This window comes from Rutilus rutilus, assembly GCF_951802725.1.
Source record: "Rutilus rutilus genome assembly, chromosome: 24".
Taxonomy (NCBI): domain Eukaryota; kingdom Metazoa; phylum Chordata; class Actinopteri; order Cypriniformes; family Leuciscidae; genus Rutilus; species Rutilus rutilus.
Genome location: NC_140228.1, coordinates 27,152,856 through 27,168,791, shown reverse-complemented (window position 1 = coordinate 27,168,791; position 15,936 = coordinate 27,152,856). Strand labels below are relative to the sequence as shown.

Sequence of the window (15,936 nt, the reverse complement as noted above, 5' to 3'; positions counted from 1 at the left end):
TACGCATCACGTTTGAGCTTCAGGAAGAACCAATGAGGTTCATTCTCATGTTACGCATCACGTTTGAGCTTCAGCAAGAACCAATGAGGTTCATTCTCATGTTACGCATCACGTTTGAGCTTCAGGAAGAACCAATGAGGTTCATTCTCATGTTACGCATCACGTTTGAGCTTCAGGAAGAACCAATGAGGTTCATTCTCATGTTACGCATCACGTTTGAGCTTCAGGAAGAACCAATGAGGTTCATTCTCATGTTACGCATCACGTTTGAGCTTCAGGAAGAACCAATGAGGTTCATTCTCATGTTACGCATCACGTTTGAGCTTCAGGAAGAACCAATGAGGTTCATTCTCGTGTTACGCATCACGTTTGAGCTTCAGGAAGAACCAATGAGGTTCATTCTCGTGTTACGCATCACGTTTGAGTTTTAGCAAGAACCAATGAGGTTCATTCTCATGTTACGCATCACGTTTGAGCTTCAGGAAGAACCAATGAGGTTCATTCTCATGTTACGCATCACGTTTGAGCTTCAGGAAGAACCAATGAGGTTCATTCTCGTGTTACGCATCACGTTTGAGCTTCAGGAAGAACCAATGAGGTTCATTCTCGTGTTACGCATCACGTTTGAGCTTCAGCAAGAACCAATGAGGTTCATTCTCGTGTTATGCATCACGTTTGAGCTTCAGGAAGAACCAATGAGGTTCATTCTCGTGTTACGCATCACGTTTGTGCTTTAGGAAGAACCAATGAGGTTCATTCTCGTGTTACGCATCACGTTTGAGCTTCAGCAAGAACCAATGAGGTTCATTCTCGTGTTACGCATCACGTTTGAGCTTCAGCAAGAACCAATGAGCTTCATTCTCGTGTTACGCATCACGTTTGAGCTTCAGCAAGAACCAATGAGGTTCATTCTCGTGTTACGCATCACGTTTGCGCTTTAGGAAGAACCAATGAGGTTCATTCTCGTGTTACGCATCACGTTTGAGCTTCAGCAAGAACCAATGAGGTTCATTCTCGTGTTACGCATCACGTTTGCGCTTTAGGAAGAACCAATGAGGTTCATTCTCGTGTTACGCATCACGTTTGAGCTTCAGCAAGAACCAATGAGGTTCATTCTCGTGTTACGCATCACGTTTGCGCTTTAGGAAGAACCAATGAGGTTCATTCTCGTGTTACGCATCACGTTTGAGCTTCAGCAAGAGGTTTGTTCTCAAGCAGGTTCGGTTGAGCTTCTGCTTATGTTCGCTGATCAATGTTTATATGTGAATAAAAGCTCAATCAAAATGTAAAATTTCAATCTGTTCATCATATAAAGTGATCGTGTCTCTTCAGAAAATTTGGACTAAACCGCTCAATTCATATGGATTAGTTTCACAATCTCTTTATGAACTTTTTGAAGTGTCAAAGTGGTAGTTACGTTGCTGTCAATAGAGGGACAGAAATCTCCTATTTCATCAAAAATATCTTCATTTGTGTTCCGAAGATGAACTTCCCATACAACTGGGAAGGAGTGTCAGTCGAAAAAGGTGGTCAAGTGGAGCAAGCTAATACATTTTGATAAATGTTTACAAAGATGCTATTTCCTGAATTATTTACTGTCTGGAATAATGCGCACTGATGAATGGTGCACATCACTCACAGGTTTGGTTTTGATTTCATGTTGCCTTACCTCTCGGACAGAATCTGCAGCAGCTCTTTGCGGTGCTGAACTCTTAACTGGTTGCTTTTGTACTTCGGGCTGTCGGCCAGACCGTTCACGCTCAGGACCTTGACAAACAGACACGTTCGATAACAGAACTGTTAGGAAATGTGAAGCCTTTTCCCATCAGTCAAAACAAATGCACATAGCTATAAAATATGACTGTGACTGAAATGTACAAATAAAGCCTGGTTAGATTTATTAATATGCATATTTTGAGTCCATAATAAAAGGTCTCTGCTTACTTTGCACACTTTCATAAATTGCTGGTCATTCCCCGCTGCCACAACCAAATATCCATCTTTGGTCTTGAAACCCTGCAAACATAGACATTTAATAAGCATACAGAACAGACTGCCAGATAAACTGTTTAAGTAATAAAGAAAAACCTCACACACCAACTGCCATAAACAGAAACAGAACAACAACACTGAAAACTTTGATATGATAAAATGTATAACTAGTGCAACAGTATTTCATGCAAATCTGCATCTAATGTTTATTTTCTCTAGGGTTCTCCCACTTAAAGGAATAGTTCACCCGAAAATAAAAGCAAAGTCATTATGTTCTCATCCTCATTTTATTAAAAACCCCATTGCTTACTTTCTTCAGTGAAACAAAAAAGGAGACATTCAGCACAATAATATACAACTATGAAAGTACATGTTGACCAGTGGTTATCAAAGTTCTCTAGTCCACATGACCACAACTTCAAATAGTGAAACAAGCAACTACAATAGTTTATTATGGTGTATTTATAGTAGTATATTAAAGTAAGTAGTTTTATGGACTACTTTTATCATTTTATGGACTAACTTTTATGGTTTTTAACTAAACAAGAGGAAGATGATGATGATGGCAAAATGGACCCTTTTCACAGACTGTGATGAAGCGTTTCCACAGTTATCAACATCGCAAATCTAGTATTTTTTTTTTTTTTATTAATACAAATTCATAACACTATACTTTGTTTTTGCAGTAAATGACAAAAAAAAAAAAATATTAACACTGCGGCAAGGGTGTTTCTAATACAACGGCTGAGAGAGCGCTGGCAAATTTAACATCTTTCTCTCTTCTGACTGCTGTAAATAATACCTCTCTTTTTTCCCCCTCTTTCGGAAAGTCATATTGACACTATCAATATGTTTCTGCTTTTAGAGCAAATGCAAAAAAAAATGTTTTTATTTCCTGTCATCTCCCATTCACCACTATAAAAGTTTACCAAACAATGACTTCCGCTTCTGAGAATCCTGGAAATATGAAAAGGATCCATATTAATTTAGGGGCCAGACACCACAGGTGAATAGGGTAAAAAAAAAAAAAAAATCCTAAAAGATATCACCATACTTCCCCAGTTGATTAATCAGAGTGCCTACATTAAGACATTTTTGCATTACAAGTTTTCTCAAATGTTTCGTTATGTTGCAAATGAGGAGGTATCTAATTAAATATGCACTAATTTACATACATTTCCAGAACAGAAATTTGACCATTGGATAAAGCCAGATTCAAAATTCGTGTTTCGTTTTGTTGACATATTAGAGATAAAGGTTTGTCGAAGGGATTTTGGATGTCTCAATACCACTCCATATATCAGATAATTATGGAGCCCCAAAAGGGACAAGTTGAAGGAAATAAATATGAGATGGAGGAAAACTATTTGTCAATGCGTCTGCCTTCGCTAGCACAAACGTTTGCGCTCCGCCAAGAAACTTTGCATTCGCTCGCAAAGAGCTCAAAATGTTTTGCTAGCGAAAGCAAAGTCTCTCAGGAAACACAAAACATTTGCGTGAGAATGCAAAAGCAGTGATTTATTTACTTTTTTTACACCACAATGTCCTTTTTATTCTGCAGATAATACTGTCAACAGCAAGAAAAGAAGAATTTTTTTTTTATATAAATCAGGCGAATGATAAATGAACAAACCCCTCTGTAAAAAGCTTCAGAATATAGACAGGAAAAAACGAGCGTTTGGTGCAAGTAGGCGCTTCTGAAGTAGAGATTTCTGGCTCAGCTGAGAATAACTAATTTTGGCCTGTAAAGATACGTATTGTAATTGAAATCTACAGGCACAAATAGATAAAGTGCAATAAAAGGAACACTCAAATGGGTATTATGGATGTTTTCTTTCCACTAGTCTGGAAGAAGACAAGTTATGGAAGCCAAAATACCAAAATTGACTATGGCATGAAAAACACTGGTTTTGTCTTGCCTTAAGGGTAATGTCAGAGACATTTTGTGCTTCTCAATGACTAATACAATTGAAGTTGCCTCAAATCTTCGGGGGAAACAGAATATTCAATATGCACATTAGCGGTTTAATGGAAAAATCATTCAATGAAAGATCAGGCCCACAAATTCTTTAGGTTGAACTTTGCGGGTCTGTGCTCCCAGCAAAGACGCCGATTCATCCATTCCAACGAAGCCTACTCCAGGCCCAATGCCTGCTGGTAAAAGTCACATATTCACATGAAAACAGCCAAACCGAGGCTTCAAGCAAAAGCTTTTCGCAGAGGTAGGATAAACAATAATCCACAAGATAATAGCACCTCTGGGAAGATCCTCCGATGCCAGTAAAGCCACACTGAACGGGAATCAACCGGCTTATGTCCGGCACGTCAAACACAATGATTCCTCTCAAAGATCATTCCCCGTTTTCATCACGTGAAAGATAACAAACTGGCCAGAGCATGCAGACAGGCCCAAAGTCCAACTAACGTGACCTTCTCAAACGCAATCCATCAGCTTCCAATGGACCAGACCATCTGCATGAGTAAATCAAGACATTGCTAATCGTCTTTTGGCCACAGCAGCACACCTTAGAACAAAGCGTGCATTCATGGCCACAGCCGCTCTTAGCACAAGCGCTTTGCTCTATGTGTGTTTATTCTGGCGCCCCATGGCAGTACAATAGGTCGAACGAGAAACAAAGTGCACGGATCACAGTTAATGAGACAGTGTTTTGACAAAATGTAACCCATCAGATTAAATGATTTCAAATGAATAAATCAAGCACGAGCCAAGAGGTCACATGTCTGGGGGAGTCCAGGAAACAGCAGGAAGGCAAACACACACACAGCAAACACACAAACACTTCATCTTAGTGTGGGTCCAGTGTGACTCATACAGCGACAGAGCCCAAATTGTCCTGCTACCGGGATGTTTCCAAACTCGTGCAGAGCACCCTGGGGCTCGCTGAATGCCACTTGCATGTGCAAGGAGTTTGATGGCGTTCAACCTGACATCTTTTCCTGTTGTGTGCAGTTGAATGCAGGGGCCAAAATTAACACTCGCCAAGCTCAATTGCGGGTAAAATTGGACATTAACTACAAAACGTGAACTCAGCCTTTAGACAACCATTTATCCTCTGCGGTTTGTCTAGGATGCCTACATTTTTTTTCCTCCAGGACCTTATGTGGCGACACACAGTGGGGTTTAAAAGCCTGAGACCACATAGAGAAAGTCATGGAAAAGTGTTGGGGAAAGTTACATTTAAAAGTAATGCATTATAATATTGTGTTACCACCAAAAAAAAACAACTAATTGTGCTACTTAGTTACTTTTTATGGAAAGTAATGAGTTACTTTTTCTCACCCACGGGCTGAGCTTGCTTGTTTGTTGGTAAATGTACATTTTTGGTACATGTAAAGGCCCTTTCACACCAAAAGTGAAATGAATAATCCTCCAGCTGAAGGAAATACAGAAGAATAGGACGCAGGACAATAAAGTTCATCACTCTTACTTCAGCAATAAAAGCAAAAAAAAAAAAAATTTTTTGCTTATTAGTATGGTTAAGTTGGATAATCGCAGGTCAGCAGCAAATACATTGGTTAATAAAGTGAGATTAAATGCATAAAGTATATTTGTGTTATTTAACATTTCATTGCAGGTTTGCGTAATAATTAAGCGTAGCTTCAGTTCTGGTTAGTCAAGCTCGCATCAGCTGACACTGAGCTGATCCATGTCTACCTACAGTATAGGAATATGACGGCCATTACTGTATTCATATTTAAGCTCCTTCAGTATTATCAGCAGCTATCGCGTTTCTAAGGAGCGAATTACCCTCCTCCCTCCCCAGCTCCTCCTCTTGTCAGTCAGGATGGCATTCTGATTCCCCTTGAATCAATATAAATTCTCGAATTATGTTGTACTTTAAAATCTTGAATGACTGATATCTGCAATACATTCATGTTGGTTCTGTTCTGTTTACCCTAAGGGGGGGTACTGCTGCTCTTATCCATGCTAGGCTGCTTGCCCAGAACGGAACCATACCGCCAGTCCTAACTGTGTGCTAATTGTCAATCGTATTTGACGACAGTGGTCCTGAAAGAATTCTGAGTTTAATCATTCTGAGGTTTACTGAATGTGTTTTTGTGCAAGTGAGATGGCGCATGTGTAAACCCTCATAAAAGCTCACTGAGATGATACAGACAGAACAAGACAATCAAGTTATCACGCAATTCTTCTGGCAGGATCATTTTCTTTAGTAAAATATCTCCCCATTCACTGACGCGTCCAGGTCGCACTCACTCACCATTATATGTTTGGTCTAAAACGCAGCTGCTCTCATGTTTTTCTGCAGGACAGCAAATGTGAGTACATTCTGTCATCTTTGCAGGACTGTGATATGAAGAGTGTGCAAAGTAACATATTTTAGGAATTGTGTGAAAGTGAATAGCACATCTATGGGTTCAATATGCGTTACATGACGAAACTTACGTCATCGTTTTCAAATACCTCCGGTTTCACAGTCCACACTACAATGTGAAAACAGCATTTTCACATATATCCACTTTGGAGATTTTCAAAAAGCTTCATTTTCGTTGCAAAAGACACCGTCTCAGTGTGGACGGAAGGCCAAAATGGAGAGAAAAAGATGTGTTTTCAAACAAAAATGTATTAGTGTGGACAAGGCCTAGAACACGGGTGTGACGGGAGAGCCTGGCGTGTCTGTGATATCGCGTTACTTGTAATGCGTTACTGTCTTGGACCCCACTGTATGACTATCGACTATGCCACATGTTTAGGGACCAATATTACAATTCTGGCTGATAACAAATGGTCAAACTATTTTGTCTAAAAAAATAATTTAAAAAAATTGTACAAATAAAAATTAGGCATCACAACCTTATAATGTTAATTTTATGAAACGTATGAATTTTTTTGTTAAACAGTGTTATTAAATTAACATTAAGTGAGTGTTAGACGATGACAAATGTGTAAAAATACGGGAAATGAGCATGCACAATTATCCAATAACTGATAGAAGCAATTTGTCAATACAAATGTCTACATTGACAAATTATTTCTACTACAATTATGCCTGCTTTCTATGAGAAAAGACAAAATGTGAATAGTCAATCAAACAAACATTTAACAATGACTATCAGCTGAGAATGACACTGCCTACTGCCTTTGGGCTGTTATTATAATGAGTCTGATATGGGGGAATGTGTAACTTTTGAGAAAAAGGATAATGATATCCGGCATGAGACCGTGGTTCCAGTAAGGAGCCTTAAAACGTAATATTATCCTGTTTTCAAGCTGTGTCCTGCTCTCAAGCTGAGATGGTTTGATTTGTTCCACTTAAGTTACATTTACCAAACTCAATTATCAACAACTGCAACACCTGCTACTTGATTCAATGGCCTGATATTATACTGCAAATACTGATATAAAACCAGAAATGTAAGACCCAAATATTGAGGGTCAATCTAAACTGACTTCACATATATTCATGTGTATAAGGAATGTCAAATTAAATACGCTTTTGGAAGTTAAAAAAGGAAAAGAAAACAATCAAATATAGACACAAAGTCCAATCAAACACCACAGTATTTTGGCACAAATTTCACTTGTTAATATGGCTAAAACTAACGCAACATTTAGCCCAGTCTTTGTTTTGTTTTGATCAAACATTTGATCAATCAAATACTTTATTGTATATTCCATGGTGTGTTTCTCTTTGTTTCTATTGTGTTTATGTTTCAACATCTAGGTTGAAAAAGTGTCAAATTAATAGAAACTAAATCTCAGATAATATACATTTATAATCTTCACATATCTGACATATTTGGGGAGCCCATGTGATAAAAAAAAAAGTTTGACAACCTCGGTTCTAGAATAGAGAAGATAATTTTGGTCCAGCCCCTCCCTTGCTTTCCCAAAGAGATTCTCACATCAGAAAGGACAATTAGCACACCCTAATTGAGCCCCAATCTGAAAGTAACCTAATCAGTCAACATTCATTTTCAGTTTTGATTAAGTGCTGGCAGAGACCTGCAGCCTTCGTGTGACCCTGCATGGGGAAATGGAGACATGAATAAAGTTCTCACGGAAGACAAAGCACTAAACAGTCTATGGTTTATTCATTACATTATTCATTATATCATATTATATAAATGGCCTATGAGATGAAACATGACATCCCAAACGAGTGTCCGAACACTAGAACGAGAAGGTCTTTGATACCTAGCATTATCAAAAGAGAGGCTCGCTTTGGGGAAGCCAAGATTCTCTGAGTGAATAACCATAGCAAACAATAAATGATTTTAAAAGACAAACCATTTCCAGAATCTCGATGAACCACAGCCACATTTGAAAAGAAAAACATTTGAAAACCACCGAGAGAAAAAGGGAAAGAGCAGTGCATGAACACAGTAATTGTTTTAAGTTTTGGCAGCACCCCACGTCCATGTGGTTTCCCCTCAAGAACGTTCTCTTTTTACATTAGCCAGCCTATCTAACTATATGTGACTTAAGCTTATCTTGCAGTTCACAAATACCTATTAAGCAAATAAATCACAAGTATAATCGTAGTGCTAAACAATGATTTCGTTGAGAAGATCCTTCTTCGGACACTGCTTCCATTTCACGTTATATGGTGCAATTTGGATGCTGGTTTGACTTCTGTATCATATTTGATACGCCAATTTCTAAGGCCCCTAAAAGATCAACATGTTTGCTGAAAACCTATTGTACACAGTCTACAACATGCCAACTTTTTTTTTTTAGCAAGTACAAGGCATTTATAATCGTACAAATGTCCCCCTTCAGGGTGTGGGTCGCATGTCTTTTTGCAGTGAAATCATAACTGATTTTTATTAAGTAAACATAAGAATAACTGTTATGTAGATAGTAACATTTCAAGATGAACACTTACTAGACTGCAACAACTTTCTGACTGCAATTTTCAGTCTTTCTGACTGCAAAAGACTGCAAAAAAAATAAAAAGAAATAAATCATGTTACTTTTTGGCCATATAAAGAGCAACTGCAGCAAATTGCATGTTTTTGTATAGTTTAGGCCTTTAAATAATAATATTTAGTTGTCTTTTTCTTATATTATATGAGCCATAAAAGCCTGATGTATCAAATATGATACTCAAAAACATATATGCTAACTTTTTATATAGATTTTTTTGTCTAAATCTTAAATAAACTTACATAAAAAAAAACTATTTTTCAGAAATAATTTATATGTGGTACAGCCGCTAAACTAGCACATAACCCAAGTCTAAGCTCAGGGCTCCAGACTAACTTTTCCACTGGTTGCACTGGTGCTACCAACTTTCTCAGTTGGTCGCAACAGCATATGATTTGGTCGCGCTTTTTTTTTTTTTGCTACATGCCATGGGATTAATCAATGCATGCTGATGAATAGTGGTCTTAATCTGCATACCCTTTTGCACTGATGTAAAAAGACTGACAGTGACACAAGACCTCATGTTAGCTAAATGTTTTAATCTTTTAACTCTCAAAAAAACTATTAAAAAAACATGTATGTTCTTTAATGTTTGATTATAATTTTACTGTCTTCACATAGGGATGGGAATTGATAAGATTTTATCAATATCAATGCCACTGACGATTCTGCTTATCGATCCGATTCTTTAACGATTCTCTTATCGATTCTTGATAGCACTGTGTGGAAAAATGTAGTCATATGCTTTTCAAAAAAACAAGTGGTTTTATTTATTTTAAAGCTTAAGCTTGAGTAAGCAAACTGTACTTTTTATGTAATTGTATGTAATAAATAGAACCTTATTGTAAAGTGTTACTGATTAGTTATACACCGATTCAGACGTCTCCTGAGTTCACTGTTGGAAAGATCAGTTGTTTTAACCATTCATTAAAATTAATCGGTTCAAAGGAGTCATTAGTTTGTGAATTGGACGTGTCATGCGCGTTGTGTGATTATCCCAGCAGTTAGGACATGGACTTCCAAGATTTCTGTCAACACAGAAAACATTTCATCTCTGGATATTTTTTTCCGTTTATTTAAAGTGTGATTTTATGTCAGCTGAATGTCTGGGAAGCTTTTCAGAGAAGATAAGGCAACTTATTTAGCACAATTCACACCCAGCGGTAATTCAGGAAAAAAAAAATTTCTCCGAATGCTCCACATGAAACTTCCGACCTTTTACCACCGTGTCGATTTATTTTGATTAATATGTGCGAGGGAGAGAGAGCAAGACAGCGCTTAGTTTGGAGACGGTGAAGTCATTTACACTTTCGCCTGGCTCCGAAGAGAGAGAGTGCGCGCGGGCGACCGTCTCTCTCTCTCTCTCTGCTCGTTCTTTCAGTTAAACATGCGCCCTGTCACAAGCGCAGCAGTTCATCTACATTACTCACCGATCAAATAAGACTTTGGCGGGCGCTAAAACAAGTTCAATGCAGGAAAATTCATGCGTGAATTTAACTTAGTAGGCTACATGACCGTGCACTCGCACAAATGCGACCACATACAATTTTAACTCCCACACTCTCAAAAAATGGTGGCAGTCTGGAACCCTGAAGCTGGTCAACTCTTCTCTAGGGCTGTAATCAACCAAAGAAAATCTTGGTCGACTGAAGTCCTGAAATTTTCGACTAAAAATTACGTTAGGAAAAAAAAACATTACATTAATTAGCTGCGCACTGTGCGCAGTACTTGGTAGTCTTGTTGTCCGCCTAAATGAATTAAATAAACATAAAAAACTAGTAGGCTATTTGCAGTATATTAAATCGTTTTTGACCTCATTATTTTGCACTGAAATGAGTCTGACACACGAGTCTGTCGGCTCTGACAGCGTTGCATCACGTGCACCTGCGCAATATCATAGCCTATGATTTCCGAAAATAGTACTATGTTGTCAACTAGTGATATCATCACAAGAACTTTTGAGGAATATGCAACATAATTTAGACAATTGTTTTTGTCATATGTATTATAATAACTGACAGACACTATCATTTCAGCCGCTCTGTGCAGCCGCTCTGTGGAGCTCAGCTTCACGGCTGAGACACGAATAGACTATTAACTTAAAAAAAAATGCTGCCACACTGCCGATGTCTTTGTTGACATGGTAGAAGAGGACTGACTGACTGACTATGAATTAAACGCTCTCACAATTAAATAAATAATATTCAGCAAACCTTCTAGTAGCCTTTCTTCAGTCTGTCTCTCTTCTCCAGTGGGTTGGGCTAATCCAAAAGAAGTGAAAACAAGGGGGGTGTTCTGAAGACAGACTGTTACCTGTGAAACAGGGGTGCTCTGAAAACACCCCCATTACCAATTAGTGCTTTCCATCTGATGAAATGAACGCGGCAAAACTGATGACATGAACGCGGCAAAAAAATCGACCAATCAGAATTTTGGTCGAGCCAGAACGTATCGACCAAATAATCGACTAATCGATTGGGAGATTACAGCCCTACTCTTTTTACCAGAAACCGCAACATAAAGCCTCATATTTAAAGAATCAGATGATTTCATTACATATCGCTATACGTCCAGCATGGGAAGGCCTCGTGTTGGATTAGTGGTAGGGCTAATGATATCTGTAGGTTTCGTGGTGTAGTATACAGCTTAGTGTGGCATGAGGCAGAACGGAGAGTTTCGTTCGGTCTGGGCTGCTTTCTTTAAAGTCTGAAAGCAAACCGCGAGTTTTCTGGCAGGCGTCTGTCCAGCGAGAGTCCCTCGGCTAGACTAATGCAACACAGCCCCACTGTGGCTGAGATACAGTGTGCTTTGAATCATTATCTGATCTGCAGCTGAAGAGTAAGGAAATGACACACATTTCATTGATGATTCCCAGCAAACACTTGAGGACAATACAAAGTCAAAATACTCGACTATTTAACATCTCATCCTGCTTCGATTTGAAGAGACTGCCACTGTCAACATGTCCATTTGCTGAGCTGACTAGTAAAGCACAACAACGTTTTAACACTTTCTGAAGTAAATGTGAGTTGCTAAAGCGTTACAAATTGTTTAGAGCAAAGGTTTTCAAACTTAATGGAGTTTCCTAATCCTGTTCTCGGAGGTACACCAACAATACACATATTTAAACTCTTCCTAATCAAACACACCAGATTCAATTCATCAGCTCAATAGTAGAGAGAGTCCAAGGCCTGTAACGGATGGGTCAGATAATGTGCACTGCTGGAGCGCCTCCAGGAACAGGGTTGGGAAACACTGATTTAAAGCTGCTCTAAGCGATGTTGGGTGACGCCACTTCTTGTTGACGTTCGAAGTATTGTCAAACAAAACTGAGGCTAGCTCGACCCTCCCTCCTCCTCATCCCGTCCCCTCCCTCCGTGCTTCCTGAAACAGGCTTTTCCGATGTAAATTCGGGAGTTCGCGCGTTCCTTCTCTTTTTCCCTCTTCTTTGCTATTTGTTCATCGGAACGTGGTCTTTTTGTCCGTGTGTCGGCCATATCAAAATTCAAGAGAATGTTATTCTAACGTTAGCCGTTGTCGTTGTCTAGGACATCTCTCCTCTAGCTAACTACCCTCTTCATGCTTCTCTCTCCTCCACTCCCCCCATCATGTGCACGCGCACTAACCCCCCCACCCCCAAATCATTCTTGTCGGTTATTGGCTGGAACACTGTTTGTTATGTTTTGTGGTCCAGGCTGGGCCAGTTTGTTTTTGTTGCCGTTTGTGGAGCCTGGGCTGTCTACAGAGATCGCGTTTTTTTACAGTGTGTTCAGGGGACAGGCAGCTAGCGGATAGTGAGGAGATGTTTGCTGGATGTGACAAAAAATGTTTCAGCCTAAAAAATGTGTGACATCGCTTAGAGCACCCTTAATGAATATAGGGAAATATTTGTACTTAAAGTTAAACAAGCTAAACCTTTGTTTTGTTAAACCCACAGAATACTTCGGCCGTCTGCGTTCCGCGTGTTGTAATTTTCATCAAAAGGAGGGTCCAATTTTTGTGTCAGTGTGTGTATACAGTGTGTATACTACAGCGCATGTGCAAGTGATTTGAGTGATTAAAGGTATGGTTCATCCAAGAATGAAAATTCTGTAATTAATTGCTCATGCTTAAGCTTCCGTTTACCACAACTGATGTGTGCATTGATGAATGATTATATGTGAATAAAAGCCTAAATTAAATCTGGTCATCATATAAAATGATCGATTCTCTTCACAAAATTTTGGAACCGCTCAATTCATATGGATTAGTTTTACGATCTTTATGAACTTTTTGAAGCATCAAAGTGGTGGTTGCGTAGACTGTCAATGGAGGGACAAAAATCGCTCAGATTTCATTGAAAAGATCTTCATTTGTACTCTGAAGATGAACGAAAGTCTGATGGGTTTGGATTGACATGACGGTGAGTAATTAATGACAGAATTTTCATTTTTGGGTGAACTATTCCTTTAAAAATAAAAGTCCACTAGATAGTGTGCATGCATCGCAAGTGTCTTTCCACGCTTACAGCCAAAAGAGTATACTTCGAAAAGCTCAGCTGTGTGAGACTGAGTGGACCACGTAAAATGAAGTATACCCGGGCCTTTAGTGTGCCAATAATCCCTTGGGAGAGTTACTGAAAGTTCTTGGACTTCACAAGCTCTCTTTGAGCCCACCGTGACACCTCAGTTAGACACCATCCCAATCAGCATGACTCATGCATTCCCACAGTGAACAGAACAAGGGTGCTGAGCCCCGGTTAACCAGCATGCTTCTTCTGTATTCTGTGGACAGAGCACAAAGCACACTGAAACTATAAACCAAACCACTGCTTGCTCTTCAGCCCAGACAGGGACGCAGGGAGGAAACTGTGGGTGGATGTGATGCACAAGTAATGCAGTCAGCTCACATGAGTGATTACCGCAAATCCACTGTCTTTAGGACACAACAGCATGGTAATACCACACTTTTTTTTTTTTTTTATAATAATAATAATAAATAAATAAATAAATAAAGTATCGAAGATTGAGAATCAAAAAAGTCACAACATTACGATTTATATTTTATATTGGTTATACCAAGAGTTTTTAAACTTTTTGATGCCAAGGAGCAAGGACTCAAATATGATGATCCTCTACAAGGGACCCTCTTCATAAAATATTAAAGCAGCAAATTAGGTGTGATATATTTATACGTTTGATACCGGTCAAAAGTTTGGAAACATTACTATTTTCAATGTTTTTGAAAGAAGTCTCTCATGCTCATCAAGCCTGCATTTATTCCAATTTTTTTTAAATAATAATAATAATAATAATAATACAATAATAATAATAATAATAATAATAATAATAATAATTATTATTATTATTATTATTATTATTATTATTATTATTATTATTATTATTATATTTATATATATATATATGTATATATATATATATATATATATATATATATGATGCAAAGCTGAATTTTCCACATCATTACTCCAGTCTTCAGTGTCACATGATCCTTCAGAAATAATGCTGATTTTTTTTATCAGTGTTGGAAACAGTTGCTGCTTAATATATTTTATAACCGGTGATACTTTTTTCAGGATTCTAACAAATATTTTTTAAAAGACTTTTTGGTTACTGTTAAAAATGAAGGCTGACAAAAGAAATATAACTGATTAATCATGATAAGTAATGATTATGAGTAATAATATTGAATCTGGTAAATATGGTAAAAAATTGCTATATAAATGTTAACCTGGACAGCCCTAAAAAAAAAATAAAAAAAATAAACAAATACATCAGTTTATTGATGCAAATAAATAGAAAATAAACCAGATAATCCTTCTCAACAAGAGCTGATAAGGATATGAACAAATGCTGAAATTCCTCCTCTGTTTATCCAAGGTTTTGTTTAAAGGCAAACCGGATCCCCCTCAGAGGACCTAACCTGAGACTTGTGTCGTCTCTCCAGCGCAGCACCGAACAGACCGAGGGAATTACATGTGTCTCTGCTGTAACTGCGTCAAACACTTTCAGCTTAAGGGCCTTTTGTCTTGGAATTAACAAGGTTCAGGTAACAAAGAACAGTAAAAAAACAATAAAATCACAAGCCTTATTAAAGAGACCATTTGAAATAATGAGATCAGATGTTTACAGCATTGTAATCCTGTGATTCAGCATTTTCTTCTTTCTTTTTGTAGTAGTAGAGACATTAAAGCTATCCTTTATTACTTTACTAACGATTGTTTGTATGAGCTCATGATGCTTTGCCTCAGAAATGGTGTGAAAGATCACGTCACCCTTCTAAATAAAGTAAAACCGTATAATGTTTATTAATATGTCAGCATGATTATCTAGTGACACTAGATTGCAGTATATAAATAAAGCATGCACATAAGCAGATTGAAATGCACTGGTTTTATTCCATCTGTGCACATTACCCTCACGGTATCTCCAGATGGGACTCGCTTTGACCTCACAACATACTTTCATTTACCCTTAGAGTGAGTTGATAAGTCATGTGAGGTAAAGAGTCCGGCGCACACAGGTCAGTGAGGACTTATGTCACCAGATGAGCTGCACAGAAACAAATGTGCACTTAATAAGCGTTTCTGCCTGATAGTGCTCTTGAGGTACTAATGAGATTTGGCATGAAGCCTAGACACTGAGGTACCATGTTTGCAGGGGAGAAACTCAATATCCTGAATGAAACAGATGCCATAGAAAGGCAGCGGTGTGACTTCAGATCTTTTGGGGAGCCTCAGTGTTACTGGTGTGATGTGTGGGGTGAGGTATCTGAACTGACCCCTAACACTAAGTATAAAATGTTGGCACATTACTCGTTTCATGGACATGAGTGATACCTCAAATCGTGTGGCTTGTTGGGGAGAGATCGCGATCAGATTTACAATTTTAATGGGCAAAAAACAATCAATAGATGTGAGCTCTTTTGACATGGGCCTGTAAGCAAACACACCAGTAAGCAAAATCCCAGCAAGGCCATGGCCACATGCATTACCCCTCAGGACACTCGAGGTGGGTGGTGTGATGTGGTGGTAC

The 15,936-nt window shown here is 38.4% G+C and overlaps 1 protein-coding gene across 1 annotated transcript in view; it reads right to left on the bottom strand.

Moving 5' to 3' along the window:
* sugct (succinyl-CoA:glutarate-CoA transferase) overlaps nucleotides 1-15,936 on the bottom strand; it is a 139,173-nt gene that overhangs the window by 80,398 nt on the left and 42,839 nt on the right. The window contains exons 10-11 of the mRNA XM_084398685.1: nucleotides 1,945-2,016; nucleotides 1,670-1,767 (exon numbers count right to left, since the gene is read on the bottom strand). Coding sequence (XP_084254811.1) covers nucleotides 1,670-1,767; nucleotides 1,945-2,016 — 170 coding nt within the window. The remainder of the gene's footprint in view (nucleotides 1-1,669; nucleotides 1,768-1,944; nucleotides 2,017-15,936) is intronic.